This window comes from Muntiacus reevesi, chromosome 3, assembly GCF_963930625.1.
Source record: "Muntiacus reevesi chromosome 3, mMunRee1.1, whole genome shotgun sequence".
In the NCBI taxonomy this organism is placed as follows: domain Eukaryota; kingdom Metazoa; phylum Chordata; class Mammalia; order Artiodactyla; family Cervidae; genus Muntiacus; species Muntiacus reevesi.
Genome location: NC_089251.1, coordinates 256058220 through 256076963, shown reverse-complemented (window position 1 = coordinate 256076963; position 18744 = coordinate 256058220). Strand labels below are relative to the sequence as shown.

At 36.2% G+C, this 18744-nt stretch overlaps 1 protein-coding gene across 1 annotated transcript in view; it reads left to right on the top strand.

Annotated features, from left to right (window-relative positions):
• Positions 1-18744, top strand: part of NCKAP1 (NCK associated protein 1) — a 108429-nt gene that overhangs the window by 23171 nt on the left and 66514 nt on the right. Inside the window, exons 3-8 of the mRNA XM_065931890.1 lie at positions 13499-13591; positions 13753-13809; positions 14537-14679; positions 14762-14852; positions 17466-17603; positions 18439-18487. Of these exons, the coding sequence (XP_065787962.1) occupies positions 13499-13591; positions 13753-13809; positions 14537-14679; positions 14762-14852; positions 17466-17603; positions 18439-18487 (571 nt within the window). The remainder of the gene's footprint in view (positions 1-13498; positions 13592-13752; positions 13810-14536; positions 14680-14761; positions 14853-17465; positions 17604-18438; positions 18488-18744) is intronic.

The window sequence follows — 18744 nt, the reverse complement described above, 5'->3', positions numbered from 1 at the left end:
TTGAGTCATTTCTTTGAGGGGGCTTTTGGCCGCTTTTTACCTGGTATCCTTTGAGTACCTTTGACGTGGTATCTGATTATTGTTTTTCATGGCCAGTCCAGTTTTACCTTTTGTCAAATAAAAAATTATTTGCCAAGCTTTAAAATCAAAGATAGCAAAAGGAACTATAAGGGAATACATAATAGATGTTGCAAAATATTTGTTTTACTTTCCTCGTTCTTAGCACTCATCTTGACTAATACTGTTTTAAATACATACCCTAATGTTCCTTGCCCAAGAATATATAGGATAGTATACTGTGTTAGCTCTCATTGTCCTCATTGGGGAAATAGACTATTTTTAAAGCAGTATTGTATTTGGGGAGAGGTATTTGTACACTTTGATGACACAAATAGCCATTCTTTCTCTTGCCTCTAGCATTTTGTTATTTTTATTATCTAGAAAAATCTTTCTCTTCCATATTCTTTGACTAGGCTAATTTCTGCTTGTCTTTCAGGTCTATCCTTAAATGTCACCATTTGGGAGAAGCTTTTTCTAACCCTTTCCAATTAGGTTACGTACCGCTTATATGTGTTCCCATAGTCCTATTTATTCATTTGTTTATTTAAAACATTTACTGGGTGCCTTCTATTAGCTGAGTCCTGTTCTGGGAGAGGGAATCCAGCAGCAAATATATCACATCACTGGTCTTATAGGTTATACTCTGCTGTACAGAGATAGATTAGAATAGGAACATCTTGCCAGGTAGAGATGAGTTCTAAAAAGAACGAAGAGTGATAATGGGGAGATGCTAATTGACTTGACCTGGGAATGGCCTTACTGAGGAGACAGTGGGGCGGAGATTTAAAGTTAGGAGGATGTGAGGTGAGCTGGGGGAGGAGCCTTCTATGTTTAGGGAGCAGCAGCGTGAGAACCTCAGGTGGGAGTGTACCTGGCTTGTTCAGGGAACAGGAGTAGGCCAGAGTCCACCCTGGGGAAGGAGCTGGGAGACAGTGATAGGAGATAAGGACGATGGTTGAAGGGACAGGCAGATCATAAAGGGCCTTCTCGAACAGAGTGAGGACTTTGGTTAGTTACTCTTGAGTTGAGATGTTATTGTCGAAGAGTAATAGAAGAATGAAGTGATATACCTATGGTCACTGTGGTTGCTGGATTGAGAAATAGTCTGCAGAAAAAGCAGAGGGAGAAACAGAAGCTGATTAGGCAACTTGTAGTCACTGAAAGAGTCGAGTGTGGCATGGCCTAGGGTGGTAAAGGTAGGAAATGTTCAGATTCTGGATGTTTTGAAGACAGAGCCTATAGTGTTTGCTGATGCATTGGGTATGGGATATATAAAACAGTGAGAAATAAATTTCTCTTAAAAGACCCTAAAGTTTTTGGATTAGGAAATGTCAAGATTTACTGGGTTGAAGAAATAAGATTACTTAGGGTTCGATTATAGAAGAGATAGTACTCTGTAGCTCAACATTAGATATGTTAAGTTTGAGAGACCTACTAGAAGTCTGAATGGAGATGTTGAGTAGCCAGCTATTATATATATAAGTCTTGGGCTTAGGCAAGCATTAAGCTGAGAATCAAGTTGAAGAGGCATTATTGGGAGAGAGGAGGAGTCGCATAATCACTGAGGAGAGTTGGGAGAGGGAATTGATGGTGAAAATGGCATAATGTTGCAACTCATTTACGGTTGGTGATAGTGAATTCAGGTTGAGATGGAGTCAGAGCATAGGTATAGGCTTTCTCCTATTGTGGGTTTTACCTGGCAAGTATGACAGAGGCAGAGAGTTACAAGGGAGTAATATAATGATGGGCCATTTGATCTTAAGATGGATAAAAGGGGAGACTGAGTAGGAGATGGTATGTTTTCAAGAAAAAGTAGTAGAGTGTGTGGATAGGAGCTCCCTCTGAGTTCAAAGAATTGATGAAGGTAGGGTATTAAGTACCCTACCCTGCCTGGGCTTCCCTTGTGGCTTAGCCGGTAAAGCATCTGCCTGCAGTATGGGAGACCTGGGTTCAATCCCTGGGTTGGGAAGATCCCCTGGAGAAGGGAAAGGCTATCCACTTCAGTATTCTGGCCTAGAGAATTCCTTGGGGTCACAAAGAGTCAGACACGACCGAATGACTTTCACTTTCAGGGTATTAAGTGGATATTAGGGTGGTATTAGAAAGTGGGTATTAAAAGATCAAGTATCGAGTGAGAATTATTCTCCCATTGACACCTCTTCAGCTTAACTCCAAATCTCCCAAGAACATCAGATGTCCAAAAAGGCCAGAAAGAATCCAAGACAGTTTAAGCATCAACTTTATTCCTCTTTACAGACCTTCTGATTGAGGCAGTCCATTATATTCTCCCCTCTTCTGTCATTATGTAGTCAAGTAGCAAAAATAATCCTTGAGTGTAAGGCCCTCCTTTAATTTTCTCTATCTTGCTTATCATCTTTACTACCCTTTGAAGCTCTGACCTTTCTTGTAGTATTTCTCATAGGATTTTGTGTATAGGTTGTTTTTTCTTTTAAACTTTTTTTATGTTTTTATAAGTTGATGAGGGTCTCTGTCTTGAAGGGAGAGTGGGAATTAATCATCACAAATTTTCACCAGCTTTGAACCTTCCACCTGTAAGTTAGTTGTGGTGTAACCAGATTTTAAAACTGTATATACCTGTAAAACCAGATTTAAAACCTGTATATACTTTAAAAAAAAAAAACCTGTATATACCTTAAAAAAAAAAAAAAAAAGAAACTGTATATACCTTTAAAAAAGGGAGAGTTACCTGTATACCTACATAAATATTCCTCACTAGATTGTATGTTCATTTAGGGCCAGGGCCAGCATTCTATTCATAGTTTATCCCCAGCTCCTCCAACAGTGTCTGACAGTGTAACATCAGGTTGGGGTGTCAGTTGAATAAATACATAGTATATAATTGCAACAGCTTGACTCTTATCTGGAGGTTACTTTTCTTATCACATGCCTCTCTGACTGGCACTTGAGAACTCAGAGGGAAGCAATACCACTTCTAGGAATCTGCTCAAGAAAAATGAAAGTACTTTACATGTCCACACATGGCTGTGTTTATAGCAGCATTCGTTGTTCAGAATCGCTTAAAAATGAAAGTAATTCAAATGCCCATCGATTGATGAATAAACTAAACTGGTATATGCATTTAATGTAGCACTATTTAGCAATTAAAAGGAACAGGCAACCAACACATGTTATAGCATGGATGAACTGCAGAAACATTAGGCTAAATGAAAGAAGCTGGTTGTATAAAGTTTATATATGATTTCATTTTATAGGGTATGTCTGGAAGAAGCAAATTTATTGAGGCAGAAAGCAGATCAGTATTAGGACTGGAGGCGAGAATGGTATTAACTGTAAATGGGCACAAGAGAACTTTTTGAGATAATGTAAATGTTCTAAAACTGGGTAGTGTTGGTGGTTGTACAACTCTTATGAATTTACTACAATTATTTAATTTTCAGTTATTTAATTGATGAATGAATTTATGATATGTAAATTATACCTCAGTAAACCTGTAAAAAAAAAATGAGCTATTTTGAGTAACCAGAAATAGTAGTTTATAAAAAGTGAAGTTTATTCAGAAATAAACTTTTTGGTTCTCCCTGTGCCCAAGCTAGTTGAGTTTACTTAGGTAAAATTGTAAAAAAATATATTTTTCAAAGCATTGATGTTAAAAGGTACTTTCATCAGGAGCAAATGATAATTGATAGGAAAAGAAATAAAAACTTTAAAAAGTAAAAAGTATGGCTGGCAAGGATTCCTTAATATTTTCATGTTACCTTGCACATGTCAATAGTACATGAGGCCATCTTGACATAAATAGTTCAGTATAATTATCAGTTACAGTTGTGACGTCTAATGAGTAAGAAAAGCCTAACTTATTTTTCTATACCCAGGTTATGAAAACAAGCTAATCACATATTTGAAAGACTTTTAAAGAATATTATTAAAACTGAGTGTAAAGAGATTAGCTTCATTTACATTTTCATTCATAATGGAAAATGGTGCCTTTAGATAGGAAAGACTAGAGATCTCTTCAAGAAAACTAGAGATACCAAGGGAACACTTCATGCAAAGATGGGCCCAATAGAGGACAGAAATGCTATGGACCTAACAGAAGCAGAAGAATTAAGAAGAGGTGGCAAGAATATACAGAAGAACTATACGAAAAAGCTCTTCACAGCCCAGATAATCACGATGGTGTGATCACTCACCTAGAGCCAGACATCCTGGAATATGAAGTCAAGTGGGCCTTGGGAAGTATCACTACGGACAAAGCTAGTGGAGGTGATGGAATTCCAGTTGAGCTATTTCAAATCCTAAAAGATGATGCTATGAAAGTGCTGCACTCACTCAATATACCAGCAAATTTGGAAAACTCAGCAGTGGCCACGGGACTGGAAAAGGTCAGTTTTTATTCCCATCCCTAAGAAAGGCAATGCCAAAGAATGCTCAAACTACCGCACAATTGCACTCATCTCACATGCTAGTAGAGTAATACTCAAAATTCTCCAAGCCAGGCTTCAGCAGTACGTGAACCGTGAACTTCCACATGTTCAAGCTGGTTTTAGAAAAGGCAGAAGAACCAGAGATCAAATTGCCAACATCCGCTGGATTATCGAAAAAGCAAGAGAGTTCCAGAAAAACATCTACTTCTGCTTTATTGACTATGCCAAAGCCTTTGACTGCGTGGATTACAATAAACATGGAAAATTCTGAAAGAGATGGGAATACCAGACCACCTGACCTTCCTCTTGAGACACCTGTATGCAGGTCAGGAAGCAACAGTCAGAACTGGACATGGAACAACAGACTGGTTCCAGATAGGAAAAGGAGTACGTCAAGGCTGTATATTGTCACCCTGCTTATTTAACTTATATGCAGAGTACATCATGAGAAAGGCTGGGCTGGAGCAAGCACAAGCTGGAATCAAGATTGCCGGAGAAGTATCAGTAACCTCAGATATGCAGATGACACCACCCTTATGGCAGAAAGTGAAGGAGAACTAAAGAGCCTCTTGATGAGAGTGAAAGAGGAGAGTGAAAAAGTTGACTTAAAGCTCAACATTCAGAAAACTAAGATCATGGCATCCAGTCCCGTCACTTCATGGCAAATAGATGGGGAAACAGTGGCTGACTTTATTTTTTTGGCTCCAGAATCACTGGAGATGGTGATTGCAGCCATGAAATTAAAAGACGCTTGCTCCTTGGAAGGAAGGTTATGACCAACCTAGACAGCATATTAAAAAGCAGAGACATTACTTTGTCAACAAAGGTCCATCTAGTCAAGGCTATGGTTTTTCCAGTGGTCATGTATGGGTATGAGAGTTGGACTATAAAGAAAGCTGAGCGCTGAAGAATTGATGCTTTTGAACTGTGGTGTTGGAGAAGACTCTTGAGAGTCCTTTGGACTGCAAGGAGATCCAACCAGTCCATCCTAAGGGAAATTGGTCCTGGGTGTTCATTGGAAGGACTGATGTTGAAGCTGAAACTCCAGTATTTTGGCCACCTGATGTGAAGAGCTGACTCATTGGAAAAGACCCGGATGTTGGGAAAGGTTGAAGGCAGGAGGAGAAGGGGACGACAGAGGATGAGATGGTTGGATGGCATCACCGACTCAGTGGACATGAGTTTGGGTAAACCCTGGAAGTTGGTGATAGATAGGGAGTCCTGGCGTGCTATGGTTCATGGGGTCGCGAAGAGTCAGGCATGACTGAGCGACTGAACTGAACTGATATGAGGTGAATTGTATTGTCATTTACACAGTGTGATATCTTTTATAAAGATAGACCTGACTGACCACACTATACTGGGGTATATAACTAGTGCTTTTCTAATACTTAAAATTAGTTTCATCAGTTTGAGTTAGTTCAACCAACTTGTGACCAGAAGTCTTAGATTTCCAAGATTTTTCCTGGTGCAAGTTATCGTGCTCTGGTAGTAAAATAAAAACTATTTTAATTTGTTAAACTTGATATTAATCTTGTTTCCACTACCTAGTGCTATATAACAGACCACCCGAAATCTTAATAGACTTAAAACAACAACAACTTATTTCTTATTCTGAGGTTGGTCAGGCAGCTCCTTTGCAGGTCTCACCAGTCTTAGGTCACAGCTGCATTCATCTGGTGGGTGGCTGAGGCGTGGGGCCTGTTGGGATAGCAGCATGTTGAACCTCTCTTTCTGTGGGATACGATATCTCAAGCTTCCTCATACATGACACTGCAGGACAGTGTTCTAAAAAAGAGCAAAATATGAAGCTATAAGGCTGTGTAAGTTACAAGCGTATCACTTTCCTTGTTTTCCATTTGTCGAAGCAAGTCTCAAGGCTCCCTGAGACGGTAAGGGTGGAGAAATAGATTCATGATGAGAGGAACAGTAAAGTTCTATTGCAAAGAGGCATGGATACAACCTTTAATTTTTTTGGTCTTTCTGTTCTTTAAAAAACAAAACTCTGCTTTTCATATTTGAACAGATGTCAATATAAACTTGAAAAACGTTGCTTTAATGTATAAAATGAACAGGTTGAATTAGAGTTCTTAGAAGTTCAATCTGTGAGATTGATGAAACTACAATTAAATAGAAGTATTTTCTGGGAAGAAAATAGCGTTAGCTTTACTTATTCCTATATTCCTTTTGTCATTGTATGGCAACTTGAATTTTGAAGTGTATTGAAGAGGTATGTTGAACTTTGAAATTTGATTATCTATATTAACATATTACCATTTTCTAGTCTGTTTCTATATCTGGAAAATGATAAGAATGTGCCTTGATTGGGAAGATGACAAAAATTCTGCAGATAGATGAGGGTGATGGATGCACAATAATGCAAATGTGTTTGTAAGTGTGAACTGCACACTTATAAAATATGAGCTTAGTGATATATTTTTTGCTGTGTTTTACTATAATTTAAAAAATGAACCTTGAAAAGCAGTTATGAAGGTTAAGTTTAGTAACAAATATTAAACACTCAATCATTCATTTTTACTAGGTGTTAGGAAAACTTTCCCTAGAATTTATTTACTACCTTTTTCTCAGAAAAATCCATTTCTGAAATAGTGTATGCCAGTAGAATTATTTGTATATGATAAAAGGAAAGTTTGATAACGTCCCACAAACCTTTTTAAGAAATGACTGATCTTGGTGTTAATTTGGATTTTCATGTACGCTTAGGAAATTTATTTATATTTGATATGAGTATGTAATTCTCTTTAGATGTTTCTCATTTTTTATCCTGTAAGGACATAATGAAGTATTTTACCCAACAGATTTATTCAGGGGATTAAATCACCACTCTGTATTAGGATACATGAACTTATTTGAGACGTGAATTGATACCTGATATTGCATTCATTTATAATTAGCAGTACAGTGTAAAAATTGATTTCATGACTTTTCTGTTGAGAAACTTGATCGTTTATTTATTTAAAGGATATCTGCTATGTTCTAATATTCTAAACCTTGGAGATAACAGCATGAAATAAAACAAACCTTGCCTCTGTGGAATTTAAATTCAAGTTGGGAATGTGAGACAACAAACAACTAAAGTGAATAAATAGGTACTTTTATTTGGAGATAAGTAGTAGGAAGAAATAGAAAGCAGGATAAGGAATTAAGAGAGTAACATGGGTGAGAAGATCATCTTAGATAAGTGCTCAACAATAGCTTCTCTGAAGTGAAAGATTGAGCTATGGGAACAAAGTGAAGAGCATTCCAGACATGGTAAAGAGCGAGTGCAAAGACTGTGGGGTGGGGCCAGTCTTCGTGAATTATTTGATGAGCAACAGCATGCAGACCAGTATGACAGCTACTGAGAGGAGGTGGAGGAGTATGAGGGGAGATGAAGCTGTGGAGACAGGCAGGCGTCCTCTTTAGATTTTATTGAGACATTGGTAAGGACTTTGTATTTTAAGTGTAATGAGAAACTATTAGAATTTTTTTAAAGCCCTTTATTTTGAAATAGTATTAGACTTGAACGAAAATAATATAGTGAATTCACATTATACTCTTTACCCATTGTTAATACCTTGTATTGCTGTCGATCAGTTGCTATGTCATATCCAGCTCTTTGCGATCCCATGGACCCCATTCGTTGCTCAAACTAATGTCCATTGAGTCGGTGATGCCATCCAAACATCTCATCCTCTGTCACCCCCTTCTCCTTCATTGGAATCATCTCTTCAGGGTAGTGTGTTACCTTGAAATGTCCACTCTCCTTCTGCTATGTGGAAAACACTGAAGAGGCAAGAGCAGAATACAGAGACCAGTTAGGAGGCTGCTATGCTTACAGAGTGGTTGCAGGACAATTCCTTAAAAGAGGAATTGTCTTTTAAGCAAGTAGTCTCTCTGCACTCTTATTTTTAAAAACCTGGTTTAGAATATCTACTAAGAAATTGAACAAAGCCTTCCCTAAACCAAACTTCTGTACTTGGTTGTTTTTTTAAGAGGAACAAAATACTAATATATTTTAGGTCAAGAAAAGTTACTTAACTATGCATAAGCAGTTTTGATGATGAAAGAATAATTGACATAGGTGAATAAAGGACTTCTGTCACTTTCCTTTATATTGAAAGTCTGTGAGTTAGCTCTGTTTGTCATTGGTTCCTTATCGTAATTTGCTAGTATCTTTTCTCTGAAAGAATGAAAGCTAGTAAATACTAAGTTTCAATCAGTTTAAAAAAGATTATTTATTTATGGTTGCACTGGGTCTTCGTTGCGGGGCACAGGCTTCTTATTTCAGGGCTTCTCTCGTTGCAGAGCACAGGCTCTAGGCGCGTGGGCTTTTGTTGGTCTGTGGCATGTGGAATCTTTGCAGACCAGGGATCTACTTGCATTGGTAGGTAGATTCTGCACCACCAGGGAAGTCCCTCAATCAGTTTTTAAGGTACTTGTATTTTGTGTGGAAAATGTTTTTTCATTGTACAGAGATTAATTACCAGTATTTTTCACTGAGGAGATATGATTTTATTTTGTGATCTGCATGGCTTATCCTTTTATTTTGTTTTTACTTTGAATTTTAAAAATAATGGTCCACAGTTAGAAACTTTAATGAAAGCACTGTACAGATATTTTGCTAATATATTTAACACTTGTATCCATGATATGCTTTTAAAGTGTTAGCAAATAGAATCTTACCTTCTCAAAATTGTACCTTTCCAGTGTTCTGTTCTGTAACATCTAATGGTCTGTTACTGATTATATTCTTAAACCATTTCCTACTTTTTATTTGCTGTGAAATGATGAGATGGGAGGTGGAGGACTTGTTCTGGATGTTGAACCTAAAAGCTAAACACCTTTTGGTAGTGTCTGTTCTCCTTCACTTTAAAAACAAAAATGGAATATTTTTGCAGTTGAAGCCCAAGAGTTGTAGACACTTTTATTTTTGTTGTTACAGTTGAACTTTCATGCAGAACTTTATGGAATTTATTTATTTATTTTCGTTAAATAGGGAACATAATTGTAACTTTTTATGGAGATGTTGAGAGGATCATGTGAAATACTTGCACAGTTTTTGGAACACTACCTGGGAGAGAGAGCATGCTTAGTTAATATCAGCTCTTACTAGGGTCTGTGAGTAGTGTTGAGATTATTTTAAATAGCTTTATTTTTTGCTCATTTTGAAGAAGTGGTCTGTGTGTGTCTTCTGTTACTCACTTAATAATTAAAGCGCAGCTTCTGGCTGCCCTGTACATTATCTTGGCTAAACTGCCCACATCAGCTCCCATTTTAATATTGAGGATATTAGATAGTGAGAGGGTAAGTTATTTAGCCATGATTCCACAATAAGAGGTGGGCTGGCTAGGGTTAACTTACTAAAACGTTATCTGACACTGACATATAAAGGTCTTTTTCTTTTTAATTTTAAATTTTTTTTTTAATTGAAGGATAATTGCTTTACGGAATTGTGTTGGTCTCTGCCATATAGCAACACGAGTCAGCCATGGGTATACATATGTCCCCTCCCTGTTGAACCTCACTTCTGCCTTCCTGTCATCCCACCTTTCTCGGTTGATACAGAGGCCTGCTTTGAGTTCCCTGAGTTATGCAGCAAATAAAGGTCTTTTCAGTTTGTCCTAACCACTCACTTGATAGATGTTTATATTAGATGTTTTTGTGCAGAGCTGCATGATACGGACCGTGGCGTTTGGTACACTGCCTCGCAGTGTGGGAGGACGGCGATGCGAGGTAGAAAGGGATAATTATTAGAGACTGTGCACATTGAGAAGAGGGAGGTGCACTGGGGGAAGCAGTTCAGTCAGGGATGGTTTCTTGAAAATGGGGTTAACATTTAGATTGAGTAGTTTAGGAGTAGTGAGATTTGGACATGTGTAAGTAGTGAAATTTGGACATATCCATAGAGGAAACAGTAGAGAAAATGTGAGACGTTTATATAAAATAGTGGATAGTTTGTTTTAGCTACTTAGTATAGTCTGTGAATGGATGTAGGGGAAATTTAGATTGGAAGGTATATTTAGACAAAGGTATGTAGAGCCTTAAAAACTTAAATAACTATTTTAAATTCATATATAATTAGTTCAGTAAATTTGTAGAGGCTTTGTTGATGTTGTTCAGTCGCTAAGTCATATCCAACTCTTTGCGACCCCATCAACTGCAGCATGCCAGGCTTCCTTGTCCTTCAGAATCTCTCAGAGTTTGCTCAGACTCATGTCCATTGAATCAGTGATGCCATCCAGCCATCTCATCCTCTGTTGCCCCCTTCTCCTCCTTCCCTCCATCTTTCCCAGCATCAGGGTCTTTTCCAATGAGTTGGCTCATCGCATCAGATGGCCAAAGTATTGGAGTTTCAGCTTCAACGTCAGACCTTCCAATGAATATTCAGGGCTGATTTCTTTTAGGATTGACTGGTTTGATCTCCTTGCAAACCAGTCCTTGGTCCAGTCCAAGGACTCTCAAGAGTCTTCTCCAGCACCACAATTCAAAAGCATCAATTCTTCGGCTCTCAGCCTTCGTTAATGGTCCACCTCTCATGTCCATACAGACATTGGCCTGGACCATAGCTTTGACTATACGGACCTTTGTCAGCAACATGATGTCTTTGCTTTTTAATACTCTGCCTAAGTTTGTCATAGCTTTCCTTCCGAGAAGCAAGCGTCTTTTAATTTCATGACTGCAGTCACCATTTGCAGTGATTTTGGAGCCCAAGAAGAGAAATTCTGTCACTGTTTCTACTTTTTCCCCTTATATTTGCCATGAAGTGATGGGACCAGATGCCATGATCTTCATTTTCTGAATGTTGAACTTTAAGCCAGCTTTTTCACTCTCCTCTTTCTCCCTCATCAAGAGGCTCTTTAGTTCTTCTCTTTCTGCTATTAGAGTAAGTATCATCTGCATATCTGAGATTGTTGGTATTTCCCCTATCATCTTGATTCCAGCTTGTGATTCATCCAGCATGGCATTTTGCATGGTGTACTCTGCATGTAAGTTAAATAAGGAGGGTGACAATATACAGTAGAGGCTAGTTATATACAATTTGGGGGAAATAAATTGGAATGAGAAATTGAGACCATGATGAGATTTTACTGTTAAAAAGGAAGATGGGGGTGGGGGTGAAATCCCCCCCACCTCCATGTGAAATGGTAAGAAGAACACTTTATTGGGAGTATGGATATGAAATTTTAATCCTGGCCCATTCATGTTAACTGGGTGTATAACTTTGGGGAAGAGTTTTAAGTTCTGTGGGCATTAGCTTCTTAATATGCAAAATGAGAATTTGTATAAAAGGTCATCAGGGCCCATAATAAGATGGTGATCTGTTATTTTTTTGTTCAAACTAGACACTGAAATTGAAAAGGAGGCACTATAAATATAAACCCAGTAGCAAACAAGTTATATTTTTGCTTTTTATCCTATTATTAGTTTACTTGCACCTGTTACATTTCAAAATTAAAATTTAAAGTACTGAAAAGCAGGGGAAAGGATTAAGATATCAATTATAAATGTTAAATGTTGTTGAACAAGGTAAAAGTAGTATCATCTGAGGGAATAGAATCATTTTAAAATAAGTATCTGCCTGATGTTGTGAGTGGTAATGATTAAAAGTGTGCGTATAAATATAGAATTGTTTTGAAACAGATATATTGCTCAAAATAAAGTCAACTAGTAACGCAGATAAAGCTAGAACAGCTACACACATCACTGTAAGTATATACCTCAGTTTGCCTGGTTTTAAGGGGAGGTAGAGTATAATGAAGTATTGTTTATACTTTTTAAAAAATGTCCTCAGGGCCTGCAGTATTTAGGGTACTATATAGTCGTTGGGTCTACCAGAATGCTGTGCTTGCTACTGTAAATGCTTTTATGCATTTACATACATTTTAGGTATGTTTTTAATCCTCTGATGTTATGCTTACTGTTAAGAATTTTCTGACTTAGCATAATGTGTAGAGGCACCTCTTCCCCCAACTCTCCTGTTTTAGGTGTCAGTATGAACTGCAGGAGGGTCTTAGAACTGGATGGCCTTTGATAGCAAGTTTGATATTTTGAACCATTTTCTCATATTTTCTAGTTTTCTCATGTCCTAGGTAAATTACATTTAACATGCATGCAGATCACCTAGGTATATTGTTAAATGGCAGATTCTGATTTGGGGTGAGCCCGAGATCCTGCTCTTGTAACAAGTTTCTAAATGATGTGGGCATTTCTTTTCTGTAGGCTACATTCAGAATATCAGATAGTTCTAGATGGTTTTGTTGAAGTTTGGCAGACTTGTTGTTTACTGCCTACATTTCTGATATGGCTGGGTTCTATCAGAAATTATATTAATAGTTGTTTTAAAAGAAAACTTAGGACTTCTGTAAATTTAATAATACAGTTGATTGAAATAATGTTTGTCTTTTATATTCACATTTCCCTCTTCATATGTTTATGCGTCTTAACTCTAGTTTTGCTTCTTTCTCATTTCTTTTTTGTTGTTGTGATTTTTGCTTTTCTTTAATGTATTATTGTGTTTTGTGGATCTGGTCAGGGAACCGTTACTGTATTTTATGTTTGTATCTATATTTTATTTTGCATGCGTAACGTGGCTTTGCCTGGATGTTCTTTTTGGTAAGTTCCAAATTTATAAAGCATATTGTTTTTTGTAGTGTAAGTTACAATGTTTTTCACCTTCTTTTCTCCCACTTTTAGTAATGTGATCATGCTCATGAGTTGCTTTTAATTTTCTTTTTAAAAAGTTCATTTGATAGTTATTTTTTTCCTAACACTTTCCAGTTTTCCTTAATAGTAGTGCAGTTTGGTACTAATCTGCTTTGATTCGTTTTATAGCCTCACACTGTCAGTTGCTGGTCACTATTAGAAGTTGCTGTTTCAAGTATTTTGGTTTTTTAAAAGTGCCTTAATCATCTAGAAATATTGTTCTAAAAGCTTGTGTTTTCATATAGCAATCATAAAAGAAGATAGTTTCTATTAAACTTAATAATTTTGTTCATGGTAAACAGTGCATTCTAATTTTGTTTTCACAGCAACAGCTTGCACAACTGCAGAAAGAAAAATCAGAGATTCTGAAAAATCTGGCGTTATATTACTTCACATTTGTAGATGTTATGGAATTTAAGGTATGTATTTTATTTAATACATACAGTTTAACATTTCACAGATAAATTGATATTTGTTAATTGTATAAATTGTTCTGTCACTTGTGGATAATAAAGTATGTGTTTTCTGAATTTAGTAGTAGTCATATAAGTAAAAGATTAAAATAAACTTTTATTTTCAGGACCATGTTTGTGAATTGCTGAATACTATTGATGTTTGCCAAGTCTTCTTTGACATTGTACGTATAATTTTCAGAAAAATTTCTAATTCTTCTCTGTGTTTCTAGTAGTAGAACTAAGGGGATCAAATGCTTTTCTTTAGAGATAATTTATATGATTAGTATATAAAATTTCAGCATTGAATTTGACTTTATTTTTTAAGGTAAGGAGTTATACTGTATCTCTGTTTTTACTTATTTGATTGTCACTGAATATAAATCTTGTACATATTGGGAAATAGTTATTAATTTTAGTATTTTATCTGAATAGGCTCAATTTTAAAAGGTTACACAAATAATTTTTTCTCTATAAAAGGCATACTTGATAAAATCTTTCTTAATAAGACAGTTTCTAGATATAAGAAATCAGTGAAAAACATCTCCGCTGACTTAATGGTGAACCTATTCATTAATTTAATACTCCTTTTTTCTTGCTTAGTGAGAATTGCTTCCTTGCTTATTATTATTGTGGTTTCAGCTATTCTTTTAAATTGTTAGCAGTTTGAATAGGATGATCACAAACTCTTTTTCATCTGTAAAATTGTGTTACAAACACAAAACTATTATGTGTAACTCCCACATTTTAGACATGTTTTTGGTGAAAGGAATTAGTTAGAATTTCAGAAATGGAGATATAATAAATAACTACAGAAAATTATTAGCTTACAGTAGCTGCCATGAAGATACTTTTGTGTGTGCTTAAAAGTTTGTGAAATAAAAAGTTGAACTTAATGTTTTTTTTCCTTAGACTGTAAACTTCGATTTAACAAAGAACTACTTAGATTTGATCATAACATATACAACACTAATGATACTGCTGTCTCGAATTGAAGAAAGGAAGGCAATCATTGGATTATACAACTATGCTCATGAGATGACCCACGGAGCAAGGTATACCTGCATTAAAGAAATGTGTGTGAAATTCTCAGTTTGATGGCTTACAATTCAGTGATGTTTATGTGTCTGTTCTAAGTGACCGAGAATACCCACGCCTTGGTCAGATGATTGTGGATTATGAAAACCCTTTAAAGAAAATGATGGAAGAATTTGTGCCCCATAGCAAGGTAAGAGCTGGTTTTTAGGGGTGTTTCAATAGGCATATGAGGGCTTGAGGGTGGATAGAGTGATAAACTGCTTCTAAGAAAGAAAATCTTAATGAGATATGATTTATAGTTATGTATGGTTTTATCTAATTGTGAACCAGAGAAATGATTAATTATATCCAGAATCATGAATATAAACTCTGGAATATATTGATCTATTGTAGTTTTTAGGTTCTCTATAGGAAATAGAGTTAGTGAAGTTTAGTATTTGAGAATGTCTACTAGATTCATATCAGACTGCTTTGTTCTAATCCCAACTCTGACAGTTACTGTGTATTATCGGGCAGGTTACTTAACCAACTTCACTGTATCTCAGTTTTCTTATCTGTAAAAATGCAGTAATAGTAATCCTACTCTATGTGGCTATTATGAGTATTAAATGAGTTATTTTGTGAAAGGTGTTTCCACACATAGTATTTGATAAATCTTAATTATGTTGTTAGAATATAACCTCATAATGAGAAAAAATTGCAGGAGTTTGTGATAATTTTAAATGTCTATCCTTTATGATATATTAAAAAATAGTTCTTAATGAAATAATTTTGGTTTAGAGTCTTGCCATTATGGCTTCTCTGAAGGAGGGCTAGTTCCTTAGCTTGTCAAGGAAGTTTATTGGTATCCTCATAAAGATAAGGAAATTGAGGACTGGAAGTGATATAATGAAGTAAGCCATTTGGCAGCAGTTGTGGCAAAACAAGGTCTAGGATTAGAATCTTGGTCCATTGTTCGCTTTGAATGATGGGAGTTAGGTTTTTAATAATACAGTGTTTTATATGAATCTGTGCTTTATTTTTTTGACATACAGTTAGCAATAAGAATTGTCCTTCATTTTCTTACTCCCATGAAAATTCTAAAGATGCATTTCCAGTTTAACTTCTCTGCATAGCTGTATTATACCCACAAATTTATGTAGGTTTAATGTCTTAGAGTTAGTTGTACCATTAGCTTGAAATAGTCTATTGAAAGAGTCTAGTAGATGATACCAATTTTGAAGTAAAAATCAGCATTGTAGATGGAAGTGTTAGGGTTTCTCAGTGCTAAGCAGATCATCACCTGTCTCCTTGATTTTATTAGTGCTTTTTCCTCAGCTACTCATCTCTTGTTTTTTCTCTGGATCTGTTTCTAACTTTTTGCCAATCAGATATGGCTTTGCTTTTAGTTAGCCACTTCAGATTTGGCTCTTTTCCCAGTTAAATGATAAACATTTATTTTAAAGGCTTTTATATCTTTATTTAGGACTCCCCTGGTGGCTCAGATGGTAAAGAATTTGCATGCAATGCAGAAGACCCAGGTTTGATCCCTGGATCGGGAAGATCTCTTGGAGAAGGGAGTGGATACCCCCTCCAGTATTCTTGCCGAGAGAATTCCATGGACCGAGGAGCCTGGTGGACTGCAGTTCACGGATCACAAAGCGTCAGGCACAACTGAGCAACTAATACTTTCACTTTCACCTCTTACATTTCTGTTTAAGTTCTCCATAGCCATTAGCACATACTAGACTGTTAATAATTACTTGAGGAGAATTGTCTCTTTGGATTAGACCAGTTTTTTCCTAATCTTTAAGGCTTTGATGTTAACAGAAAGTCGCTCAGTTGTGTCTGACTCTTTGTGACCCCATGGACTGTAGCCTGCCAGACTCCTTGGTCCATGGAATTCTCCAGGCCAGAATACTGGAGTGAGTAGCCTATCCCTTCTCCAGAGGATCTTCCCAACCCAGGAATTGAATCCAGGTCTCCTGCATTGCAGGCGGATTCTTTACGAACTGAGCTACCAGGGAAGCCCAATAGAAAGACCATCATGTATTTACTAGGATTTGTTCAAATTAATGTAAAAAAATATTCAAAATCACTTGGTGCAGTGATAAAAACAGTTCCTAGGTTTTACTCCCAGGGGTTCTGGCTTAGGCAGAGCCCTGGATTTTCTTTTTCTGAACAAACTCTCCTGGCAGTTTATGCATAGCCAGATTAAAGGCCCACTCTGTACAGAATTTTTAGGAAGCAGGAATGAATAGCAAGAGAGTTAAAAGCAAGCAAGAAGCAAATGAGATGAAAAATACCTTGATGATAACTTTATCATTAATAGACTAAATGGCAAATAGAAATAATTTATTAAGATTAAAGTACAGTGGATCATTTTAGAAGGCATTCTTTGAAGAAATATGAAACATGTTGAACTCTGTTAACACTTAGTCATATAACCTTAAGTACTACTTTTTCTTTCAGTGAGCACTATTAGAGTAGAAAGTGATACACAGAAGGATGATGCTAGACTCTGTACCCTTTTTAAAATAAAGATCACATGATTACCATACATTTTCACCTTTAAGAAAGTAACATTTCCTGAGCTAAGCTTTAGCTGAGGAATGCAGAATTTATGTAACTTTCATGAGATTAAAAACAAAAAAAATCTAAAGCATAACTGGGACCCACCTCAAGTGTCATATGGAGCTTACTTGTAATTAGGCTTTTGTTTTATGATGGTACAGTTAGAAACACACAGCACTTATAGCTGGAAATTAAATGGAAAGTAAAAAAAACCTCATTCTTCAACTTTCTTTTTTTCTGTTTTAATTAGTCTCTTTCAGATGCACTCATTTCTCTTCAGATGGTGTATCCTCGAAGGAACCTTTCCGCTGACCAGTGGAGAAATGCCCAGTTGTTGAGTCTCATCAGTGCCCCCAGCACAATGCTGAATCCCGCACAATCCGACACTGTATGGTTCTGTACTTTCTTTTTTGAATGAAAAGAGTAAAATTGATTTTTAAAAAAATCAATTAAGCAGTGCTATTGCACTTTTTCTTCTAATTAGGATTAGCCTGTCAGTGAAGTTTATTGTAAAATGCTCATTATTTACGTTGTACTATTCACATTTTTCACTTTTACTTTTTTTTGCCCATTCACATTTTTTAAATTTCTTAATGCTGATGCTGAGTACAACTAGTAGTATGGGTTCTTTTAAGGCTTAAAAATTTGCTTTGCTTTCTTATGGTAGAAAATTTGGAAGATTCAGAAAATTAGAAGAAGAAAAAAATCACCCCAAGTCTTCCAGACTTACTAGAGAAAATCACTATTGTATTCTGTATTTCTTTTCAGTCTTTTTTCTGTATATATAAACATAGATGTTAGGCATATGAAGAATAAACACACATAATTACTGACTTTGGTGAAATAGCATCCAGGTACATAAATTTTTTTTTTTTAATAAAATTTTATCCTTTGAAATACTGCAAGTTCTGCAATGAAGTTGGGAAATTTGGAAGTAGTTATTTACTAAATTGAAAACAATTTAGCAACCGTGTTTTTTAAAGAGAAGTTTCAGGGTGTGTGAATATGAAAGAGGAATGTGAAAGAGGCACAGCTTTCATTGTCTTTTATGGACCACGGGTATAAATATAGGTTATAAAACTTGCATCCAGTGTTTCAACTATGTTGTGGTGGTATTTGAACCAAGAATTGAGTAGTCAAACTTCTTAGAAGGAGGAGAAAGAGGAGTGACTCAGTGCAGAATTTTTTCCTTAAATCACAAATTTATATTTTCTTTTTTTAAGATGCCTTGTGAATATCTCTCGTTGGATGCCATGGAAAAATGGATTATCTGTAAGTAAAATTGGTTAGTTTTATGATTACTCTTCAGTTTTAAGTTTCAGAGAGAAATAACCGTAACATGGATTGCTTTAATAGTAAGCACTGTGCTAATCCTTCTGTGTGCATCATCCAGTCCTTATATTGATCTGGTTAGAGTAGGTTGGTCTAGTTTATAGATGAGGAATTAAAATTTAGTCCGCACAGCAAGTAAGTGACAAAGACAAAGAACCATCAAAGCTCATGGTCTACATTATATTGCCTCTCAACAA